We start from the raw sequence: 20,899 nt of genomic DNA on the forward strand, positions 1-20,899 counted from the left end.
ATCTGGGGTGATAAACAGATTGCAAGTCATATTAAGTTCCTGTCCAGGATCCTGCCTTATCTGCAGTCAACAAACCGATAACAAATTTGCTGGGTCATTTGTTTATTAAGCTTTAATGAGTTTGCATTGCTGTCAAGACAAGACCTGATCGAATAACTGGTGAAATTTGGTTTTGTTTGTACTATAGATAATCCAAGTATTTTATAAATGGGTCTGCTTAATAATAATATATCTAAAAAATGTTATGGAGGTAGTATTTATACAAGTGGAATTTTAAAAATGGCAAAGCAATAAATATCTGTTATCCAAGGACGGTTAAGTGACTGACCTCAAGAATTTCGCAATAGTTTTGCTCTATGTATGAACATACATACCTATACAATATATAGCTTTACAAATATAAGAAAAGTTTTCAAATTGTGAAGTATTTGAATTGTTCACGTCTATAAATTGTGAAAACTATCGGTAGCTTAATTCTAATCTAAAACGTTTTGCTAATTTGAGGGTCTATAAATTACTGGCGAGAGTGACTAGCATTAATTGATCGAAAATAGAAAGAAATGCACTTACTCATGGGAAAGATATGATAAGAAGAATATCTCAAGAGGAATATATAGTTAACTAATTTTGTTAGAACGTGTGGTCTAAAATAAATTAAGAAAACCATGTCATACGTCGGAAGTAAATATTACTAATAGTCGCTTTACTTGGCTTCACAAAAGATTTTAGCCTTTACCTTATCAAGAGATATATGTAGTTGGCGTGTTTTTTATTTTTTGCCTATGCTTAAATATAAATAAAATAAAAATAAATATAAATAAAATAAAATGTATTCCTAAACCTTAAAACAAAATTTCTGCAAACTTGACCATTTGGGGTTAGATTTTTATGAGAGGAAAAATGTCAACAAAAAAAATTAATCATAATTTATTAGATTAAAATATAATAGCCTATGATTTATTATCAACTTTTAAATTATTTTTAAGCATAAAATGGCTTTGCTTACCTAAGCCATTTTTGTCATTTAGAGAAAGTTATTTTATAGATTCCGCTAAGAATTGTATAGTGCTACCATTTCTGGCAATATTTCTAATGACCATTAATATTCCTCGAACTTTACCTAAGGTTAAGAAATCCATCTTACCCCGTCTTTGTATAAAGATACAGATAGACTATGTATCCAGGCCTTCAACCCAAATTTTGTTAGATTTGACCGATCTTTGTTGCTTTTTTGATTAGATGAGAGCACATCTTTTCCCCACTCTCTCTCTTTTTTGCTCTTCCCACAAAGCTAAAATATACACGGCTCTTCTGCTCTCTCTCACCCGTCGGACCCCCTTTGTCAGCCCCTCGCGCCCCCTCTCTTTCACTCCAACGCAAGCCGGTTCGACGCGTGTTTGGCGATAAGTCAAAGCAAACGGGCGAAAATAGCAGGGCATTTTTGTTTACAGCGAATGGAAGATTTAAAATGTTTTTTGTTAAATCTTTTCTATATGAAAGAGTACATGAAATGGGCTTAGATCAGGTCAGCTGGTAGCACTCGAACTCATGTATCTGATTTTTAAAAAATCATTAAAATCGAAGTACCCGTTCGGGAGTGAGAAACAAGAGCGATTTGAGCGGCTCCTAAACGAGGTATTTAAACGATTTTTTGACAGTATATAGATTAGATCTACCCCCATCAAATGACCAAATTTGGAATAAAAATATTGGATACTTTAGCTACAGCGAATTTTGCAAGATCGGCCGTTATACGTTCGCCTTGCGAAGAAGAAGAGCTGCCTTCATCAGACACGCTATAGACATAGCAAAAACAACAACTACGAAAACTACAAATCATTTAAACTTGTTGACGGCGACGATCTAGCTTTCTTTGTATTGGTGGCACGGGTTGATAATGAACCGTTTATTGGATGGAAAAAGGGGAATGGAATGGGAGGTGTACTAATCGTATCAATGGGTCGAAAAATAGATGTTGCACAAGATTTTACGATGCCGCAGGAACGGGAAAAGGTCAATGGGGCTTCCTCTATACATATGTAATCGTAGTGATTTGCAATAATAACACAGGAATGAACCCTGAATAATTGCAAATCATTTTGTTTGGAATGTTGAATTGGTTCTTTTTAAATTAATTTCTAATTGTGATTAAGAACAAACTCAAAGTCATGATCCAGATAATGTCTAGCCTTAGTTGATTATTATTATTGCAGGAAATAACTTTCATGACTAATTATATATTCAAAGGTACCCAAATCTTAAAACTGAAAATTTATTATAATACTAAATTCCATAAATTAAAAATCAGTTTTCCTGTCAACTTAATTTGATAGCCCAATAGATTAATGGGATTAAGTGTTAAAAAAAATAAATACTATAATATAATTCCTTAATTGTTGACCCCAATGAGGGCCCTGAATAATGGGCCATTATTTTTCTTAAAATTTTAGCTGACATAGAAGTGAAATGATTTTAAATAAAACTCATTATTCGGGAATAAAAGTATTCAAATTATTCGTTATGTTAACTTGTATCCTACAAATTTGCAAATCCATTGTTTTAACATAATAATACTATATATCGTATAATCTCTGCCTGTACTTAAGAGTACTTTGGGAAGGGCCCTAGGTAATCCGTTTTGGGATTAACTACCGATTTCAAGTGGCTTGCGCTTCATAATTAGTTTTAATAGTTGCTAAGCTGTGTTAAGCCTTCCAAGGGTACAATGCTATAGATACGGTGGAAGGTTAAACTTACTTAATCTTTAAGTAGAAAGAAATCGTTAGCACTTAAATGTCAAAGAAAGCCCAAGCGTTGTCAAAGCCATTTGAGATCATTAACCTGCTTGATAAAGGCAGTAAATATTAGACAAAGTAATCGAACACTAAAAGAAAAGAAATAACAACAAATTTAACCTGACTACTTAAATAATTCTAAGATTGAATTTCAGCAGCAGATCAATTTAAGCACAAAAAAAAGAAAACTTCAACAAGCCAAAACTTAGATGCCACTTCAGAAATAATAAAAATTTAATGTTCGACCTTATATCAAATTTTATGCTTACAAAAAAAAATTTGTGCAGATTTTCCAAAAAAATTTCCGTTAAATACTTTGAATTAAAAAAAATTGTATAAGTTTTTGAAATTTTAATAAAGATCTATATCTAGTTACTATGCGTATATAATAAAAAAATTATAATAATATAATATATATATTTCGATTTTCCTATTAATATTCGAATCACTAATGGATATAAAATAAAATCAAATTTTTACAAATCGTAAAAATGTGTATACCTTGAATTATATTTGTATGTGCTTAAGAACAGCGATGTTATAAATGCCGGTAAAAAAAATATATAATTTATAGGGCTGGGAATGTCTTGTTCACTGCTTGGCAAACTTTTAACATTCGCGTTATAAATAATTACAAATTTGCTATTATTATATTTTACACATTTGGTTATTTTTTACACATTATCTTCATGATTTTTAGCTTTGTTTGGTTTGGTTTGTGTATGAGCTAAAAATGTTATTTTTATGAAAAAAATACTATTTATTGTAAAAATTTGTCTATTTTTAGTTGTACACTAATTGTCATTGGTGGTGCTGTTGAAAACTTAGAATTTACTTGTTATTTAGGAAGTGAACGTAAGTATAAAAATAGCGCATATACAACATTATTTACTTAGGTTTACCGTTTTTCCAGCAAGTGAAATTAGTAGTTTAGTCAACCTGGAATATTTGGCAGTTTACTTTCACTGTAAAATGTCAATTAATTTGTGTGATTTGTATGGGCGTCTCAAAAAACTTCGTTGCGAGTATTTTCCTAATTTCGGAAGAGAAGCTTGAATTAAAAAATTGTTGCTCAAATACTTTAAATTGGCCAATTTTTCCGCAGCTGAAAACTTTTAAGTCTTAGCCACCTTGGAAAAATTAGTTTTAGGTTACGTGTATTCCAAGAATAAATTTTTTGAAATATTAATTTCCTGCAAGAATCTACGCTACCTATTGCCTTCAGAAACTTCAATCTTGCTATCGCGAAAAAAAGGGATTGCCGTTAAATCTCCTTACAGATTTTAAGAAATTCAGTAAAAAACAGTTTATACAGCCTTTACTATCTATCATTACTTACCTAATTTTATGGACTGAGAAGTACATATTTTTGTAAGTTCAACAGTAATATAATAGTTTATTTGCATATTGTCTAACTTTATACGCAAAATACCTTTTGAAAATGTGTTGGAAGATAGATACAAAATATATCAAGGCAATTTTAAATTTTAATAAAGGTTTTTATTTATTAATGGCACAGAAAATGGAACTGAAGATCACAAAGTTGAATGCATCTACGATCTACTGTACGTAACCATAGCATACTTAGAAGTACTTAAAAATATATCTTAAAGTAAAGCATACAACAGGGAAGCACTGTGGATAGAAAAAACAATAAATCGGTAGATCGGTGACATTATATCCTCAAGGCAAGACGTCTCTGGGGCCTCTGTCGTTCTTTTTCCGCTTGATCCTTGCGTAGCCGAAGGATTTCCTCACCCCGCAGCTCCTTTCGCCTGCCTGGAGATATATCCCCCTTCAGGTCTATTGCCGATTCGATCCTCGAAGATCGTCGACTTATCACAAAACCACTGGATTCACTTGCAAACAACTTTTGCTGGCGTAATCGCACACATCGTTTCGGAGTTTCAGATACCTCCTCGTTCCCAGGAACCATGACGTCGTCCTCTATTGTTAACACTTCCTTGAACATTTCCTCGACGGCGGTGAAATACAGCGTGGAGTCGGAGGTCATTGTGAACCTGATGCTGGCGAACAACTGAGCGCAGAATTGATTGAAGCCAGTCAGGAGACGAGTTTGAAATGCAATTGCACGGACCACCAGACCCTAGCTACTTTTCAACCCTCGACGAGGGCCCTGGCTACCTGACTTTGACAATGGTATACATAAAACTAGGAAAACAGCTGGAGAGGCGACCGATTTTGGACTGAGGTAATGAGGGGTTTCCCTGCTGGGAAACCCTCATCCTATGACCATCCTACGTACATTCAAATTCCCATTCTCGTCCTTAAACGAATATTTTAAATCTTAAACTTTCCAGTTTCTTCAACAAATTTTAAAATAATAATAATATATACATTTCTGTAATGATTATACAAATTTGTTTATATAAAATTCATGACCAGTATAAGCCTCAATGCTAGCCTCAATAACAATTACCATAAAAATTGTTTGGTAAGTCGTTAGTCCAAGTTTTCTTAACACTTTTTAAAAGGTAGCGTCGGTTCGAGTTAAAGATGTAGTCACCGGAAAAAATAAGCTTAAAGCACATAATGAATCACATTTTGGCCATAATAGTATCAACAACCGGCAAATACCCAACCCTTTTTGAAAACGCACAAATCGCTCGTTGAGTTAAGTCTATAGATAAGAACAAAAAATCCCATTAACGAGCATCCGACTCGATTAGATTAAATAACGAATTGGACAGTTTTGGTTTTTCCTTCGTTTCGTTTTCATGGAATTATTATTATTATTAATGTAGCCTATAGTATAAATTCATGTCCTCAGATCAGTATTCCTTATTGAAGTAGTCGCGTATACTGCGCTTCACAATGGGCGCCATTTTAGCGACCTGATCCCGCACTTCGTTGGTATCCTTATCCTTGTGATAGAAGACCGTGAAGTAGACAATCAGGCCGATAACCACGACCATCAGAAGCGCAGAAAACACGATGCTCAGGAGCATCTTGCAGGCGCACGAACAGCAGCTGTAAGGATAAAGAGTTCGAATTAGTCAACTATATTAGAAACTATATTAGGTGGCTTAAATATTTCAACAAATGTCAAAAACCCTTAACCTTAAGAAAAGAAGTTCACAGCATAGTAATTTCATAATTTAAGCCTAACATTTTAGTTTAAGTTGAGTTAATAGGGAAACTAACATATTTTTGTGTTCTGTTTTAGTTATATTTAAGATATAATTTTTATTTATTTATAACAAGACATCGGATTATATGTTAAATAGTATTCGAAACATTTGAATCCAAATGAACTTTAGTTAAGAAATCGAAGGCGATGCCGCAATAAGCAGTTAGAACCAGTTGGGAATTATAGTCCTTCAAGGTGAACATTTTCTTTTGTGAGTTGATGTAAATTTTTTTAATATGTCAAAATTAGCTTCTATCGTAATATGCGATTGTTAAAAATATCTTTGAGTCAAATGTTTAAAATCCGTTTTTACTTATAATCCAATGTTTAGATATAAAGGGGTTTATATCTATGGTGATCAATGAGTCAGGAACCGATAATGGAAACTTACCAGCAAACAACTTTGCCGGGGCATTTGAGGCATTCACAGAGAGCGTTGCACATGACGGTTGGTGATGACGGTCGTTAGTTACAATACAATATGATAAGTGGGTAAGGATTTTACGACTCCCGGTTCTCGAAGCGTTGTTGACCAACACAAATTATCAACTGAAGGGGTGAAACTGCCGTCGACCGCATTTCGGGCCGACAGGTATTGAGAGCTTTAATCATATCGGGCGAAAAAAAACAATAAACTGATAACGAGTCGGTTATAATTAACACGACGCCAGGGGTAAAAGTAGAATAGAGATATTGGAAAATAGAGCTTACACTCTTTATGAAGAGGGTCTCGTTAGGCATCACTTGGATCTGGTTAATTGTCCATCCCGTCGTCTCAAGACGAAATAAGAACAACCAACAATTTGAATACCGTTAATACAGCACAAAAAATGATTGCATTTCGGAGATTCCAACACATATTTGTTAATAATTTTGAACCCAAATGTTTTACACGTCTCCGGAGTAGGGTGATGTGTCATAATACCTATCATATATATGAAATAATAAAAAAAATAGTATTGCAATCGCGACAATAACCACAATAGTTATAGTTAATCGTCGATTCAAGCACATAGTGCTCCACATTAGATTTTAGTTACAAAATATTTGTCGAAAACAAGGAATTTGATTAGGGCAGCAAAGGTATATGAATCATAATATAGTCGAGTTAAAGAGACAGTCCGTGACAAAGACAAATGGTTTCGGTCGGGAACAGATATGGGGTATACGTCCCAGATTGATTAAAGCCAAAAACCCACTTTGGGTTTTTCCCACTCCCAACAGTATTCTATTTTAAAAGTATTACTGAGCAGGAAGTCATATAATTGTTATCATTGACGATGCCCTGATAGAAACTTTCTTGTATTGCTCCTCAACTAAAGAGTCGCTTTGGGAATTTAGTAATCTCTGCGGAAAACACCATTAGCTGATAAAAAAAAAATTGGAATAGTGGTTAATATAGTAAGAAACTTGCGCTGTGGGAAACATTAAGCACCTTATCTACTTAATCATTAAATCTAAAATAAAGTAAATAAGTTGAAAATATAATAAAAAAAACTTTTTTACCTCAAAGTTGTATTGTTCTAAACATGGTTTTGTTTTTTTTTTATCTACAGGAAATGTAACTATATCTTAATATCATTAGAAAATATTTGACTGAACGATTTATTTATATGCTTATCAACATTTTTCCGGATCTGCCTTTCCATATGGCATTATAATAAATTAGCAAATGACTTAAACTTACCAGCAAATGACTTTGCCAGGACATTTGAGGCATTCACAAAGAGCGTTGCACATGATGAAGGCGGTTGAGGGCTAAGGTGTGGATTCTCCGGATTTCGATGTGGTCTTGACCAATCCAAATGAATAACTGACACCTCTTTTTGTGCAAATTTTCACATTTGGCGGCGACAGTTATGAAAAGCTTTCAGCACATTGATCTATACAGAGAGAATCTGATAAAGATTCGGTTCTGATTACAACGATCAAAAGAGGGAAATTAAAAATAAAGCTTAAATTGATTGTATGTGTGACAAGTTTTTGTAAGGCATCAGTTCAAAATTATTTGTTATTTTTCATCCACATAAAATATAATATAAAAATACTGAAGCCTTTTGTTTTGTTACCATTTTTAATTAAGGAGGAAAGAAATTAACTGCCATAATAGATTAAACCATGATAAAACCATGGTCCGTAAAATCGAAAGCTAATCAATGCTTGAGTTTAAATTTTAGGGGGTTTACTCAAGCTCTCCGACAATAGTAATCTCAAAATAATCTTTATTACTGCCAATAATGGAATACACATACTTATTTACTTTTCAAGATAAACGTTTAAAAATACACTTAAGGTAGGTTCAGTTCCTAAGAACCCTATCGATGCTAAAAAATCATATCATGATAGAAAGCTTTGAACATTTAAAGAAGAAAATTACCTAACCAATTGTCAAAAGACCTTAAGTTTGGAGATAACTTCCGAAAGGATGAGCCATGTTTAATTATATAATTTAATTTTTCTTATATATTATATTATAAATTTTCTCATATATTATTATACTATAAATTTTCTCATATATTATTATATTATAAATTTTCTTATATATTATTATATTATAAATTTTCTTATATATTATAATATTATAAATGACTCATGAAATTTATTGATAGTTGAACCTATGCTGTTTGAATTTTTTCTCTTTCTGCTGGGGCCATAAGTAAACAGAGAAAAACTCACAATGTTAGTTTCCATTAATGCAGGTCGCCGATATTCGGTTTTTTCACGTTACCCGATGCCAACTGCTGATGTAGACAATTTGATGGACTTCTTTGGACACTTACAACGTAAGCAGACCTCTGGCTCTAAGCTCAGTCTGAATTCGGGTTGAATGATGGTGACACAAGTGGTCCTCTGTTTGGGAGTTCTCTTAGTTGGCCTGGCCTTAGCCTCAGAAGCCTGGCTGCTATCGCAATCCGACCTAAACGAGTCCAGTTATTACGTGCGCCACCTGTCGATGCACTTTTCGCGCGTTTTTCTCAGTGTCAATGTGGAAAGCAATGAATTTGCCACTCTGATCGAAGCGCAGTGGCCGGTTTCGTACTTTCCCATGCCCACGGTGGTGTTTCCCAATGCCGATGTTCATGCCAACGGAGACCATGATGACTGCTCGCTCCTGCAACAGGCCCACTGGTCGCAGGTGGATGCACTGAGTCGACTGTGGGTCATGGACATTGGGGTCCCGGGCAGCAGGTGCCCGCCCCGTCTGTTTGTCTTCGATTTGATACGCAACAATGCGGAACTGTTGCGCATCGATTGTGGTCAGCATATAGGCCGCCAACGACACCCAATCTCTGGTGGTGCAAATGGGTCCCAAGGGTCCGGGTTGCGAACAGGAGCGACACATTTACTTCATCGTGGGTCATGGTGCCGGAAATTCTCGCCTACGACGTCCTGGAACAGACATGGCAACGTCGCCCATTGCAAAGTCACAAGTTCGAGCACATGAACCAATCGTTTCCCATCAAACCGGTGGACTTCACATTCGGTCTTCAGGGCGAACTCATCCTCTGCGATCAGGATGGCGACCTCTACAGCACCGTGGATAGACTGGAAATGGAAGGCAAACATGAGTTACTCTCCACTTCTATAGAAAACAGCATAAAACTCACCCATTTGGGCAGTCTCCTCGGCAGCAGTCGCAGCATGATCATCGATAATTTTGGAACCTTGTACTATGTGATCCCCAAGTTCGGAGCCGTTGTGAGATGTGCCAAACTGGCCAACATAACGGCCGAGGGCAATGAAATCATATATCTCACCTCGAAGAACATCCAGCAGATATTCTTCACCTCCAACGATGCCTTGTGGGTGCTTAGTGATCGGGTTCTAAACGCCCAGGACATGTGCTTTCCTAGCTTATAGTAACAAATACAAGTAATATAAATATACTCATATGGAATTCCAAAAACCGTCGACCTTGTGTATATGTTTTGTTTATTATTCGTTTCGACTGGCTTGGGGTGATGTGACTCGTTTGGTTTGGTAATAATGCTATGAATGGTTAATAGACCGAAAAACAATTAAATTAATGGCTAACAGTTTGCTTATTCAGATAACCCATTAAGGCCTGCAACCGCTTCTTGATGTTCTTCTGATCGTCCAGCGTGCAGCCGAGCAGAACGCTCTCGAATTTCTTATCCACCGGGCCCAAGTCCGCCTCCGGCAGGGTGTCCATCCGCCCGGATGGATCCATGGAGCTGCTGCAGCAGGCATTCAAGTACAACTGGCAACGTTGGCGCGCGATCACCGGATCGCCCATCTTGATCATCGTGTCGATCAATGCATTTATCTGGCTGAGGGAATCCTCCTGCGAGTTGTCGCGCACAGTGCGCACATTCAGCTCCACGGTGCCCAAACGCGAGCTAACCCGCTGTATATACAACATGATCTCCTCACGTTCAGCTGAAAGAAAATCGTGATTAGTTCATGTTGAATCAGTAAGCGGGGAAGATGAGATAAATAACTGAGTAAAGGGTAAAAAAAAGGTTGCACTTGATTTTAAATGGGTATCACCGTAAGATGGTACTCCTACTCATCTCTTTTTTGCTATAAGTAACAATACTTATATCTTAAATTCCTATGCTTAAATCAAGTATTTCTTGACATTTTGTATCTAAAAGCAAAATACTTGTTTCTACAATTATGAACTTTGAATTTAAAAGTAAAGAACATTTTACTAAAATAATGGCAAATCCAAACAACAAAATTACTATTCTATGTCTGAAACAATATTTTAATTATTTGTTGTATTTCTCACTTTAAAATATATTTTTTTGAATCAGTTTTACAAAATTTTAAAACGATTTTAAACAACTTTGCTCTTTCCTCTGCTTTATTTAAAAGAATAGTAATACAATTATGGTTAAAAAATAATAATACCAAATAAATACAGCGTATTTGACTTGATTTCGATAGAACTTAATTTAAAAACAAATTAGATTCCTTCTTAAAAATTATTAAATATTATTAGGACCTAAAAATTAAGTTTTACAACTGTGTATCGGAGATTTAAAAGAAAAGGATATTAAAAAAATTCGATTTGTCAATTATCTTTGAACTAAAATTGGTTTCAGCATGAATTAAAAAGTCAAATATTCTTGCCTTAATTTTTTGTTCAAATTTAAGTCAAATTTTATCCGCGGTGCTAAAAAAAATCTCTTTCAACCAAATTCCCACCGAATTTGTTTCGATCTTCGGCTAAAATTAAATTGAATGAGTACTCTATAGCATTTCTGTGCATTTACTTCATCTTAATTGTTTAAAATATTATATATATTAATAGATCTAAAAATAGTCTTGTTTTGATTTATGATGAGCATATCTTACCCTCGCTCATATTCTGCATCATTTCGTTGCTCTTGATCAGATCCATGGACATCAAGAGGAAGTCTTTCTTCTCCTGCAGGTTGAGTGCATCCTTGCGCAGTTTCTCCACCCGCGCATCCAACTGGTCGAGTATGCTAACGAACCTGCAATTCACTCGGAGATAAGTAAGTGTTAATGGCTACTAAAACGAAGCTTTACCTCTCGCTGGCGTTATAGGGTCTGTCACATGGTGGTTAAGTGCGGTTGCGGATCAGTGATTAAGTCATGAAAAGAGACAAGCAACGTTAAATGGTTAGATCGCTCTGCTTTTTGGGTCGATTGTCCACTTATAGAGCTACAAAATTATAACCAGAATAGGTCTACAACAGAGGCGCTCGCACACAAAGCTCTTTTTGTTTTTTGGGAGTTCTGTGGGCGTTCGCAGCAGATACTTTAAGCTATCACCATGATTGTTACGGAACAAAAGAGTCGAATGAAGCTGGTAGCCGTGTGTGTGGTGTGAAGAAATAACAGATAAGAAATTAATAAGTTTTACGATCGCTACAAGGTTGTGAGTATTCGTTTTGGTGTCTGAATTTGGTTTTTTTTTGTTTTGGTTTAGGTAGCATGGGATAACAACCTGTCCAGGGCTCTACTGTCGTCGACGAGGCCGTAGGAGGCACTGCCGCCATTGCCGCCTCCTCCGGATGCCGACGTGGACGCGGAGGCCATGGCGCCGGCCCTCAGGTCTTGCAAATAATCGAAATTCATCGAGGACTCCGAGTGGTGGACGCTGGGTGAGATCTGCTGCTGCTGCTGCAGACGGGGGTACAGCTGATGATGGTGGTGATTCTGGAGATGATTGTCGATGGCTTGCTGCGCTGGGGGCGCATCCACTTCCATATCCTGCGGCTGATCCAGAGTGATTGGAACCGGCCGCCCTCCAAAAACCGGCCAAGTGTATCTCTAACCCAAGATGGACAGCTGCCTACTGTTTCGGTTTTTTTTGTTTCAGCCGCTGCTCTGGTGGCTACTTTTTTTTTTGTTTTGGAATGTCTTAAGCTTTTTTTCGAGTGGGTGTCGACGTGTTTGAAGCTGGCGTTGCTGTTATTTTGCTTAATTTTATTTGGTTCTGAAGCTGCAAGAAGAGAGAGGGGGGGAACGTGAATGTCGAGTATTCAATTACCTATCTGATTGTGGGCTGTGGAGAGAGGCCGCCGGCCAGGAGACTTCATAGCCATCGCTGGACTCTGGAGTCTCGGCGTCTATATCCTCCGGATATCGGGGCACTGGCCATGGGCCGTCGGCGGGCGGGGGCTGTCGGCGCGGCCGGGGGCGTGTCCGACTCGCAGCGACGTCGTTTTCGAAAAAGACCGCGCAAATTCTCAAACATTCTCGATGGTGAGCCACTGATTCTCTAGAAGATTCCACCCAAAATCTCGGCCTGTTGTACCGGCAACTGTTTTCTGGAAGAAATCCTGCTGGCTGTTCGGGATTTGGATAGATTACCTGCCGCCCGGGTCTCGTAGTTCCGATTCAATGCGCCTTTTGTCCCGAAACAAGTATATTTTGAGGGTTTTTTCGAGTTTTGGGGTTTGAGTTCGATTACGGCAAAATTCGTGTTCAGTGAGGTTTTTCGTAGGCTCCGTTTTTATGTGTCCTCAGTTTCATGTTTGAGCGTCTGTATTGTTTACTTCACGGGCCAATTGAACATTTCGTTTCGCTAATATTTAGGTAGATGTAAATATGATTAATTTAACATAATATAGTGGGATTTGTAAGACCGTTGCCGAATAGCCGAAAAATAACAGTCACAAAATCGATGAGCGTTGTCGATACCGCTAGTCGAAGGCCAGTGTGTACACAAGGAATTTGGGGTCTGCATGTTATCGGCGCCAAATTCAAATTAATAGTATTGCGATACTTGTAAACATTTAAATCAGGAAACCCGGAATTAAAATCGTTTTCATTAACAAGCAATGCTAATAAACAAAGGGGGAAATGTATTTAGAAATTAATTTTGCAAAAAAACCCCTGCAAGTGACATTATAAGAAGTTTATTTTTATTTATTTAATTTATTTTTTATTTTTACTTTCAAACATTTTTACCCAGTTCGATTTCAGTTGGTATCAATTTTTGGACAATATTAAAGTATTTACATGAAAGTTAATAAAAATGAGCTGAAATAACGCTGGTTTGGAAAAATTACTCTTATTAATATTAACTTTTTTTTGCCATCAAATTTGAAACAACATTCCGAAAATATTTGGCGCCATGTTTCTAAAAAAACAAACGTAAAACAACAGTTTTTAAGCCCCTTTTTAGAATTTCCTATTGTGTAGTAGTTAAAGATACCAGATGGAAAGTACATTTTCCAAAAATAAGTCGCTTAAAAAAGGATTTACTATACTATATATGTAAAAAGGCCGCCAAAAAGACCGGTAAAACAATTAACCCTTTTAAAACCATTGTTCTCAGATGACTTAAAGTATATTTCCTATTTTATTAGTGCCCCCAAGTTCAAATCTCGCACACACAGAGCCGTTCGCGACCATTGGCAACTTTTGGTGGCAATGTCGAAGAAATAGTAGAAGGGACATTGCTGCAGACTGGCGTGGCCCTTCACGCAATAGATGAAGAACTCGCAGCGCTGCATGTGCGGATACAAGTGTTGTCCGTAGGCCGGACAGTGGATGAGATCGCTCGAAATGGATCCACCGGACTGAAAATTGGAGTTCCCAGTGGAGGGCACATCTTCCTGAAAGCCCAGAGTGCATTGTGCCCGCTCCGGTAGATCGCAATTGCCGGTCACTGCATTCCAGTGCAATTGGGAGCTGCACTCCTGCAATATCGCCTGTCCATAGTAGCAAATGTAGTACTTGCTGCAACTGCTGGAGCTTCCTACAGAAACGATCCGATCGCTCGACTGCTGCTCCATCAAGGTAGCACAGTAGGTGGCCGCATCGGTGACCATGTTGTTGAGGTCACCATCCCCACCGTCAGATGGAGTATTTTCCATGCTGTTATCCGTGCCATTTCTACACCTCACATTACCCGCCGAATCGCAAAGTCGGCTTTCCGAGTTGAAGAGCATTGTTGGCGGACAGGAGGCCAGCACTGCGTCTCCGTTCTCGACGCACAGGTAGAACATGTGGCAATCCTCCGCATGCTCCACAAAGTCACCAGCCAAGTGATTGGCACAGAAACTTCCTCCACTCTGCCGTATGGTCACCGAATTTGTGGGCTTCGATAGCTTCATGTTTCTCTGAGCTGAGACAAGCACACAGCTTATCGTCAAATATAACCCTGTTAACAAAGGGTCTTTATTTTAGCAAAACCTATTTTAAATTCATTCTACTAACCCGTATCAAGCATCATCTTTTGTGTCAGACTCCAGTAAAGCGCAGTTTTATTCTAATTTCGTAATGCCTAAGGAACTTGGCATATATGCCATACAATCGGCGCCAAGATACAGCCAAATATCACACTCAATATCAGAAAATTAACATTTTCAACTGCTTGTTAAGGCAGTTGATAACGTCGCTGCTTTCATTTTGTTTTGGCAAAACAATTTGGTTCCCTTTCCTCGCCATCGACCGATATTATATCTCGAATTGCCACTGAGATACATCTTTAATGCTGCACCGGATTTTTTCAATTTCAAACCTCGGTGAAAAGGTAGTGGAGATGAGCTTAGAAAGATTCTAGGAGACAGTACCAATTGGCTGTGTGTCAATATGATACATGTTGACCTTGTAAAGAGAATGCTATCATATCGGTCAACGAATTCCATATCCCATTGAACTAAAAGGTTGGCCTATTTCTGTCTAAAAAAATTTAGCAGGTGATATGATTCAAGGTTCACATTTCGCAATGATATGAAAGAGCTGTCAAGTATCACTAGAAATGTGTGATTAATTTAGAAATGATTCAAGGTCGGATGCTTTCGTGATAAGAGATATAACGGTATTTCTCCTTTAAATGCTTAAACTTACGGAAGTGTTAGAAATATCTCTTCATCCTAAATTTATATGTACAACACATTTAAATTTTTTAGCTAAACTTAAAATTCGGGTTACATATAAATATTCTTCATATGAACAAATTAAGCGAATTTTAACCGAAAAACCCTACACAGAGAAAACAGAGCTCTAAAATTTGCCGTTTAATGTGCAAAAGTAAAAAACATATTAATAAATAATTCAAAACATTTTAGTTTCAATTAGTAACACAAAATTAGCATAAAGCGTTTTACTTCTTAAAATGTTTCAGTTTTCTCTTTGTATTTCTGTCCATGCTATCATGTTTTTTTTATTATTTACTAAAAATTTGTAATTAAAATGAGCTAGCTATAGATCTGATAATATTCAACATGACTAGTTTACTTGTACGCTTAAATTCACAGAAAAGTAGAGCTAGAATTTAAAAAAATGCCATTTAAGTTCAGCCTTAAAATATAAATTTAGTTTCCCATAATCTTATGTTTAAAATCAATAGTTCCTTTAACTTGATCGATATGTATTTATTTAAATTTCATTTGCATTTGTATTTTATTGTAGCATTTGGCCTGACTTAGCGCCACACAGGATCGCTTCTCGTAGTCCCATCCATAGAAGAAAGGACATTGCTGCACCATCAGGTAACCCGATCGACATTGGTAGAAGTAATTGCAGTTGCCGGAATGCGGATAAACATCTATAACATGTCGTTTGCACTGCTCTCTGGGATTCGATGTCAATGCCTGACAATATTTGATAAATAATAATCATAGTTGTTTGATCAGATAATATAGAAAACCCACCAGACATCTAACGTTTTCGGGATGGTCACATTTGCCAGTGCGCGAATTAAAGTGCAAACTGGCGGCACAACTCATGGGTAGGGGTTCGCCACGATAGCAAATGTAATAATCGGTGCAGGAGTTTTGATTTGGCACCAAAGCGATACGACTTTGATTATCCAGTTGTGGGCACATATTGGTCACAATAACCTCTATGCCAGGTGAAATCGTAGTCGCGTTGGAGGTCCCATTTTGATTGACGACTGATGGGCGCAGCGTAATAACCACCGACGGAGCCAAAGTGGTGATTACATCCGTAGGAACCGGTGCAGTGGTCTCCACGTCAGAGTTAATCAGCGTGGAGCTATCCACTTCCACTGCCGATCCCGTGCGACAATCAATGTCGCCCATGGGCTCACACATTTCCATATCGGCACTGAAGTACTCCCCCTCCGCACATTCGCCATCGTATGACTCATCGCCGTTGCAGAAAATGTAGTGTGCGCAACTCTTTGGTGAGGTAACGAACGACAAGCTATTGCCTTCGTTACACTCATCGAAAACATCCGCCAGGCAAATGCCAAGGAACAATAAAATGGATCCAAAAACCCGAAACATCTTCTCCGCTGCGATTCGAAAAGTGAACTGATCTACGCCGTATGCAGACCTTTACCACCTTGGTGCTTATCAGAAATTAATTTGCCTAAGAACACGCTTTGATACTGACTTTATTACAGACTCACAGATGCATCTTACACATGTAAGTGCGATGAGCGATACGGATACGGATACGAATACGAATACGGATACGGTTTTGTGGAAATACACTGTCCTTGGGACTGATCGAAATGGAAGTTCTGGGGGCACTGCTGAAGTAGCAGATAACCGGCAAGACATTGATAGTAGTAATTACTATTCGCTGGATACGGATAGACCTCATTTTTTCCACTTGTCTTGCACTTCACATGGACATCGGTGGTTGGCATTGCAGATGTGGTTGGCACCGAAGGTGGTGAAATGGACGAAGAGATTGTCACTGTCTGCGTTGTAGTAGATGTTGTGTTTGCCGGAGAAGGAGCTTCTGCTGTCGTGGACACTCTCGTGGTGGTGGTTTCAACAGGTCTTAAGGTGGTAACTGGTGCTTTGGTAGTGGCTTCCTTAGCGTTACAATCGACGGCCTCGCGACAATCCCATTGCAGTAGTACGAATCCTCGCCATCGCAGTGGACATATTCGCTGCATTCCGTGTTCTCATTGGGCACCTTGTTGATTATAACACCTGTGCATTCCTCAAGCAAATCCGCCCGCACCTGATTTGCAGGTAACAGGCAGCCAAAGACAATCAACAACTGCCACATATAGACTTTCAACTGTCTCATCTCGCGGATCAGAGCCTTCTTTATAGGTGAAAATACTGTTCGTTTCGTTTCGCTTGTTCTCTGATAAGACTCTTGGTTAATTTTATTTTCTAGCTTTAGTTGACATGACAAGAAGCCTAATTAAATGATTTCTTTTTTTTTTTGTTTTTAGCTTATTAACTCTTTATTTCAACGTACAATCGGCCGAATCTCGTCTACGACCACCACAAGCTCAGTCTCCGGATCGAAGACATAGCCAATAGGACATTGTTCCACAAGTAGAAAGCCGTCCACGCAGTAGTAGAAGTAGTTACAATTCTGTGGGTAACTAAACCTTTTGGTTACACCCGGACGACAGTCACGTCGGATATTGGAAGTCGAGGTGGTTGAGGTGGTCGAGGTGGTTGAGGTGGTGGCCAAAGGTGTCGGGGTGGTTATAACCGTTGGAGTTGTCTGGTTGGGCGAGGCAGTCGAATTATCCAGCGTGTCTATATTGCCACAGATAAAGTTGGCACTACAAGTGTTAGTTTCAAAGCAAAATAACGAATCCTGGGCTGAGCAATTAATAAAGGGGTAACTGCAATTGGGACGGGTGTTGTTGATGATTCCATTTTGGCCAGTGCATTCGGGTATGTTTAGGCCATTGATTCCCCAGACAACGAGAATAACTCCGTAAACGATTAACAGCAGGGACAAGCGTAAAGATTGCTGCATTCTCAAGCTTTTGTGGTGGTTCGGAGCGATGTGCTAAGCGTTTTTATAGCTCAGCCAAGGGAGAAAAGCCTTAGGTATTTCCTAATAAGTTATATTTAATTATAGGTCTCATGTTGCCACAATCTTGTAGCTTATCAATAAATAGAGCGCTTATCAGCTAGCGTAGACAACTCCTCTCACAGCTCTAATGACTTAAATGTTTTCGGCAGTTTCCGGCCTAAGTTCGGCGGGAGTTTCCGTAGCATTTCGCCACACCAATCTGCACACAACTCCGCCGCTCGATGTCCCAGCCGTAGTAAAAGGGGCACTGCTGCAGGGTCAGGAATCCCTTGATGCAGTAGTAGAAGTAGTTGCAGTTGTCCGGGTGTGGAAAGAACTCGGTCATGTGGGGCAGACATTTGTGGGACCGTGGATCGTCCAGCTGCAAATAATTTTGTAATGTATTGAACAGATTGATAAAGAATCCTTGAATTGCAACCTACCGCACACTGAACTTTCTCGGGGTAATCACACTGTCCGGTGAGGGAATTGAAGTACAACTGATTGGTGCAATGCATTTCCATGGCATGTCCATGATAGCAGAGAAAATAGTTGGTGCACGATTCGTTGCTGGCCATTAATATGACCTGACTGGGATCATCGCTGAACGGGCAGTTGGGCTTAACAACTGGGGCAATGTTCAGGATGTCCACTTCGGTTGGTGCTTCGGTTGGAGGATCTGTTGGTCTTGGCGTGGCGGGTGTGACTTCCTCTTCCGGTTCGGGCTCTGGATCTGCAGGTTCATCGACTTCGTCCAGGAAGCATTGCACATTCGCGGCCACATCGCATCCCCCCGTCTCCGCATCAAAGTATTCCCCCTCATCGCACTCGCCCTTCAACGAATCCTCACCCTGGCAGTAGACATACGACTGGCAGTTTTCCCAACTCTGGACGAACGTTTCGTCGTCAACCCCGTCACATTCATCGAAGTGATCTGCAGCTATTTGGAAACTCCACAGCAGCAGTACGAGGCAGAGGTATACAAGAAATCTGGGCATTTTAGCGGTTTCGACTTGAGTCTTCTACTGAAAGATGTCGACGGTTTCACCATTATATTTATGGACATATTTCTGGGACTTTTCCCGTAAAAAAAATCAGCAGCCGACATGCATTTGTTTTTAGTCTAATTGAATATCATTTTATCGAAAAGACCTTCAAGATAAGTTTAGACCGTGGTTCATTGTATTACAGAAAAAATATTCTGGGCCCCGTGATTCATCTCAACACACAACACTCCTCGTGGGTTTGGTTTTTTTAACTATCTTCCATTATGTCATCATTTGGCTTGCAGAATCGACATTACAGCGGTCGATGGTTCCACTTATTTTGCTGAATGTGTTTGCACAAGCCGAAAAACTTAAAAATTAATATTCAATATGCTAGCACATACAGACATACAGACAGACATACGAACATACGAACATATAACTGGGCAACCGACAAAAAGCGTCAAAAGCGTGAAAAAGACAACGCAACAGAAATCATTGACCTCAACAAACGCCGCATTGGCCGTATTTTGTTTATGGATAGCCAAAGACGAAGACGTCAAGCAGAAAAATACTTTTGGATAATGAGAAGCGACTGAAAGTTACCCTGCTGCAAAACACTCCACTAACGTTCATTAATAATTCAGAAGTTTCTGGCTTCACCGGACAGAATGTAGATAGGAAATTATCAATAAACACGTTCAGTTGGCAGTTCCAGTATTTCTAGAACACAGGCTTCTTAAAGCTTAAAGTGCTAAATATATTAATAACCATATTATAAGTGACATTTCCCGGTAGTATAGTGATTAGCATTTTCTGGATGAAGTGTAGCCAATCTTCGATCTGGCATTTCTTGCAGCTCCTCTACCCTTTTGTTATGATATAAATCACACAAACCAGCGATTTGCCTGGGGTATACTTGTATTTCTTCTTCGGTATTCTTAACCATTATTTGCACCATCATGGCGGACAGACCCATTGAGTGGATCGATCGGACGGGAGAATTTGCACAAAATCTAATTTATTGTCAAGCATTTCCATTGACGATAAGACAGAAATAAGCGCTGCCGTTCTATGCTGGCTAACTTTATCGTGCACCTGTAAGGGGAAGGGAATGGAAGGGAAGAAATTAAATAAATATAAAAATAAATAAAAATAAATACAAATCAACTGGCGCAGGTAGTGGAGCTCTGAAGTTCTTTATGAAATTGTTTAAACAAGTGCAAACGTAACCAATCTGTTGTTGTTGCTGTCGTTGTCGTTGTCGTTGTCGTTGCACGGCGTACGCTTTTATTATAGCCCATTTCTTATGGGCGATATTTGCTTTAAATGCAATTGACAGATGGACGGGAAACATCGATCGAGCCAGAACAAATGACAAAAAAACAAAAGACAAAAGACTTAAGACTTTTCAATACGCTGACGATACATATGTGGATTCAGTTGTAAAGACAACGACGGCAGAATGTCTGCTGCGTTGCGTATGTTTACACGACAAAATATACATATTCAGCCCAACCCGATCGACGAATTGTGTATTTAATTTACAATCCACATGTACATTTATTTACAATCGTGTGTGAATAAAGTCCGTTTAAAAGGCCCAAAAAGCAAGTGGCTGGAAATGTGACGATGTCACGAACGTTCCTTCAAGTCCTGAGGGAGAGGAAATAACAAATGAGATCATTTATTATCTTTAGACCAAGGTGAATGCGTATCGTATCTCCAAAAGGCAGGTACTACGACAGTACGACTGCCTGCGATCTTCAACT

General features: G+C 38.5%; 9 protein-coding genes across 11 annotated transcripts; 1 reads left to right on the forward strand and 8 right to left on the reverse strand.

Annotated features, from left to right (window-relative positions):
* Positions 1 to 4,276: 4,276 nt before the first annotated feature.
* LOC128259852 (uncharacterized) lies at positions 4,277 to 5,013 on the reverse strand. Its single transcript, XM_052992460.1, has one exon. It carries the CDS (start codon positions 4,807 to 4,809, stop codon positions 4,471 to 4,473), a length of 339 nt encoding a protein of 112 aa, XP_052848420.1. The 5' UTR covers positions 4,810 to 5,013; the 3' UTR covers positions 4,277 to 4,470.
* Positions 5,014 to 5,506: 493 nt separating this feature from the next.
* Positions 5,507 to 7,912, reverse strand: LOC128259855 (protein midgut expression 1). 2 transcript variants are annotated; one of them, XM_052992464.1, is made up of 2 exons: positions 7,634 to 7,912; positions 5,507 to 5,786 (listed from the first exon to the last, which is right to left on the reverse strand). In XM_052992464.1, exons 1-2 carry the CDS (start codon positions 7,684 to 7,686, stop codon positions 5,588 to 5,590), a joined length of 252 nt encoding a protein of 83 aa, XP_052848424.1. In that variant the 5' UTR covers positions 7,687 to 7,912; the 3' UTR covers positions 5,507 to 5,587. The 2 variants fall into 2 exon arrangements, with proteins under 2 accessions (XP_052848424.1, XP_052848423.1); XM_052992463.1 differs by lacking the exon at positions 7,634 to 7,912 and adding an exon at positions 6,338 to 6,505.
* A 622-nt stretch (positions 7,913 to 8,534) lies between these two features.
* Positions 8,535 to 9,827, forward strand: LOC128259831 (uncharacterized). Its single transcript, XM_052992432.1, is given in 3 exon segments — positions 8,535 to 9,217; positions 9,219 to 9,305; positions 9,307 to 9,827. Coding segments are annotated over 3 exon segments (1,032 nt in total). The 5' UTR covers positions 8,535 to 8,773; the 3' UTR covers positions 9,808 to 9,827.
* A 35-nt stretch (positions 9,828 to 9,862) lies between these two features.
* LOC128259840 (BAG family molecular chaperone regulator 2) lies at positions 9,863 to 13,049 on the reverse strand. 2 transcript variants are annotated; one of them, XM_052992445.1, is made up of 5 exons: positions 12,760 to 13,049; positions 11,891 to 12,388; positions 11,470 to 11,490; positions 11,272 to 11,414; positions 9,863 to 10,347 (listed from the first exon to the last, which is right to left on the reverse strand). In XM_052992445.1, the coding sequence occupies exons 2-5, from the start codon at positions 12,151 to 12,153 to the stop codon at positions 9,971 to 9,973; spliced, it is 804 nt and encodes a 267-aa protein (XP_052848405.1). In that variant the 5' UTR covers positions 12,154 to 12,388; positions 12,760 to 13,049; the 3' UTR covers positions 9,863 to 9,970. The 2 variants fall into 2 exon arrangements, with proteins under 2 accessions (XP_052848405.1, XP_052848407.1); XM_052992447.1 differs by lacking the exon at positions 11,470 to 11,490.
* Positions 13,050 to 13,748: 699 nt separating this feature from the next.
* Positions 13,749 to 14,852, reverse strand: LOC128259838 (probable chitinase 10). The gene is made up of 2 exons (XM_052992443.1): positions 14,614 to 14,852; positions 13,749 to 14,557 (listed from the first exon to the last, which is right to left on the reverse strand). Exons 1-2 carry the CDS (start codon positions 14,627 to 14,629, stop codon positions 13,749 to 13,751), a joined length of 825 nt encoding a protein of 274 aa, XP_052848403.1. The 5' UTR covers positions 14,630 to 14,852.
* Positions 14,853 to 15,680: 828 nt separating this feature from the next.
* LOC128259839 (probable chitinase 10) lies at positions 15,681 to 16,681 on the reverse strand. Its single transcript, XM_052992444.1, has 2 exons — positions 16,053 to 16,681; positions 15,681 to 15,992 (listed from the first exon to the last, which is right to left on the reverse strand). The coding sequence occupies exons 1-2, from the start codon at positions 16,647 to 16,649 to the stop codon at positions 15,774 to 15,776; spliced, it is 816 nt and encodes a 271-aa protein (XP_052848404.1). The 5' UTR covers positions 16,650 to 16,681; the 3' UTR covers positions 15,681 to 15,773.
* A 48-nt stretch (positions 16,682 to 16,729) lies between these two features.
* Positions 16,730 to 17,417, reverse strand: LOC128259844 (uncharacterized). Its single transcript, XM_052992451.1, is given in 2 exon segments — positions 16,730 to 17,223; positions 17,226 to 17,417. Coding segments are annotated over 2 exon segments (624 nt in total). The 5' UTR covers positions 17,410 to 17,417; the 3' UTR covers positions 16,730 to 16,783.
* Positions 17,418 to 17,557: 140 nt separating this feature from the next.
* LOC128259849 (uncharacterized) lies at positions 17,558 to 18,125 on the reverse strand. Its single transcript, XM_052992456.1, is given in 2 exon segments — positions 17,558 to 17,622; positions 17,625 to 18,125. Coding segments are annotated over 2 exon segments (528 nt in total). The 5' UTR covers positions 18,103 to 18,125; the 3' UTR covers positions 17,558 to 17,572.
* A 182-nt stretch (positions 18,126 to 18,307) lies between these two features.
* LOC128259842 (peritrophin-1) lies at positions 18,308 to 19,246 on the reverse strand. Its single transcript, XM_052992449.1, has 2 exons — positions 18,585 to 19,246; positions 18,308 to 18,523 (listed from the first exon to the last, which is right to left on the reverse strand). Exons 1-2 carry the CDS (start codon positions 19,137 to 19,139, stop codon positions 18,320 to 18,322), a joined length of 759 nt encoding a protein of 252 aa, XP_052848409.1. The 5' UTR covers positions 19,140 to 19,246; the 3' UTR covers positions 18,308 to 18,319.
* Positions 19,247 to 20,899: the final 1,653 nt, after the last annotated feature.

Source organism: Drosophila gunungcola, assembly GCF_025200985.1.
Source record: "Drosophila gunungcola strain Sukarami chromosome 3L unlocalized genomic scaffold, Dgunungcola_SK_2 000009F, whole genome shotgun sequence".
Taxonomy (NCBI): domain Eukaryota; kingdom Metazoa; phylum Arthropoda; class Insecta; order Diptera; family Drosophilidae; genus Drosophila; species Drosophila gunungcola.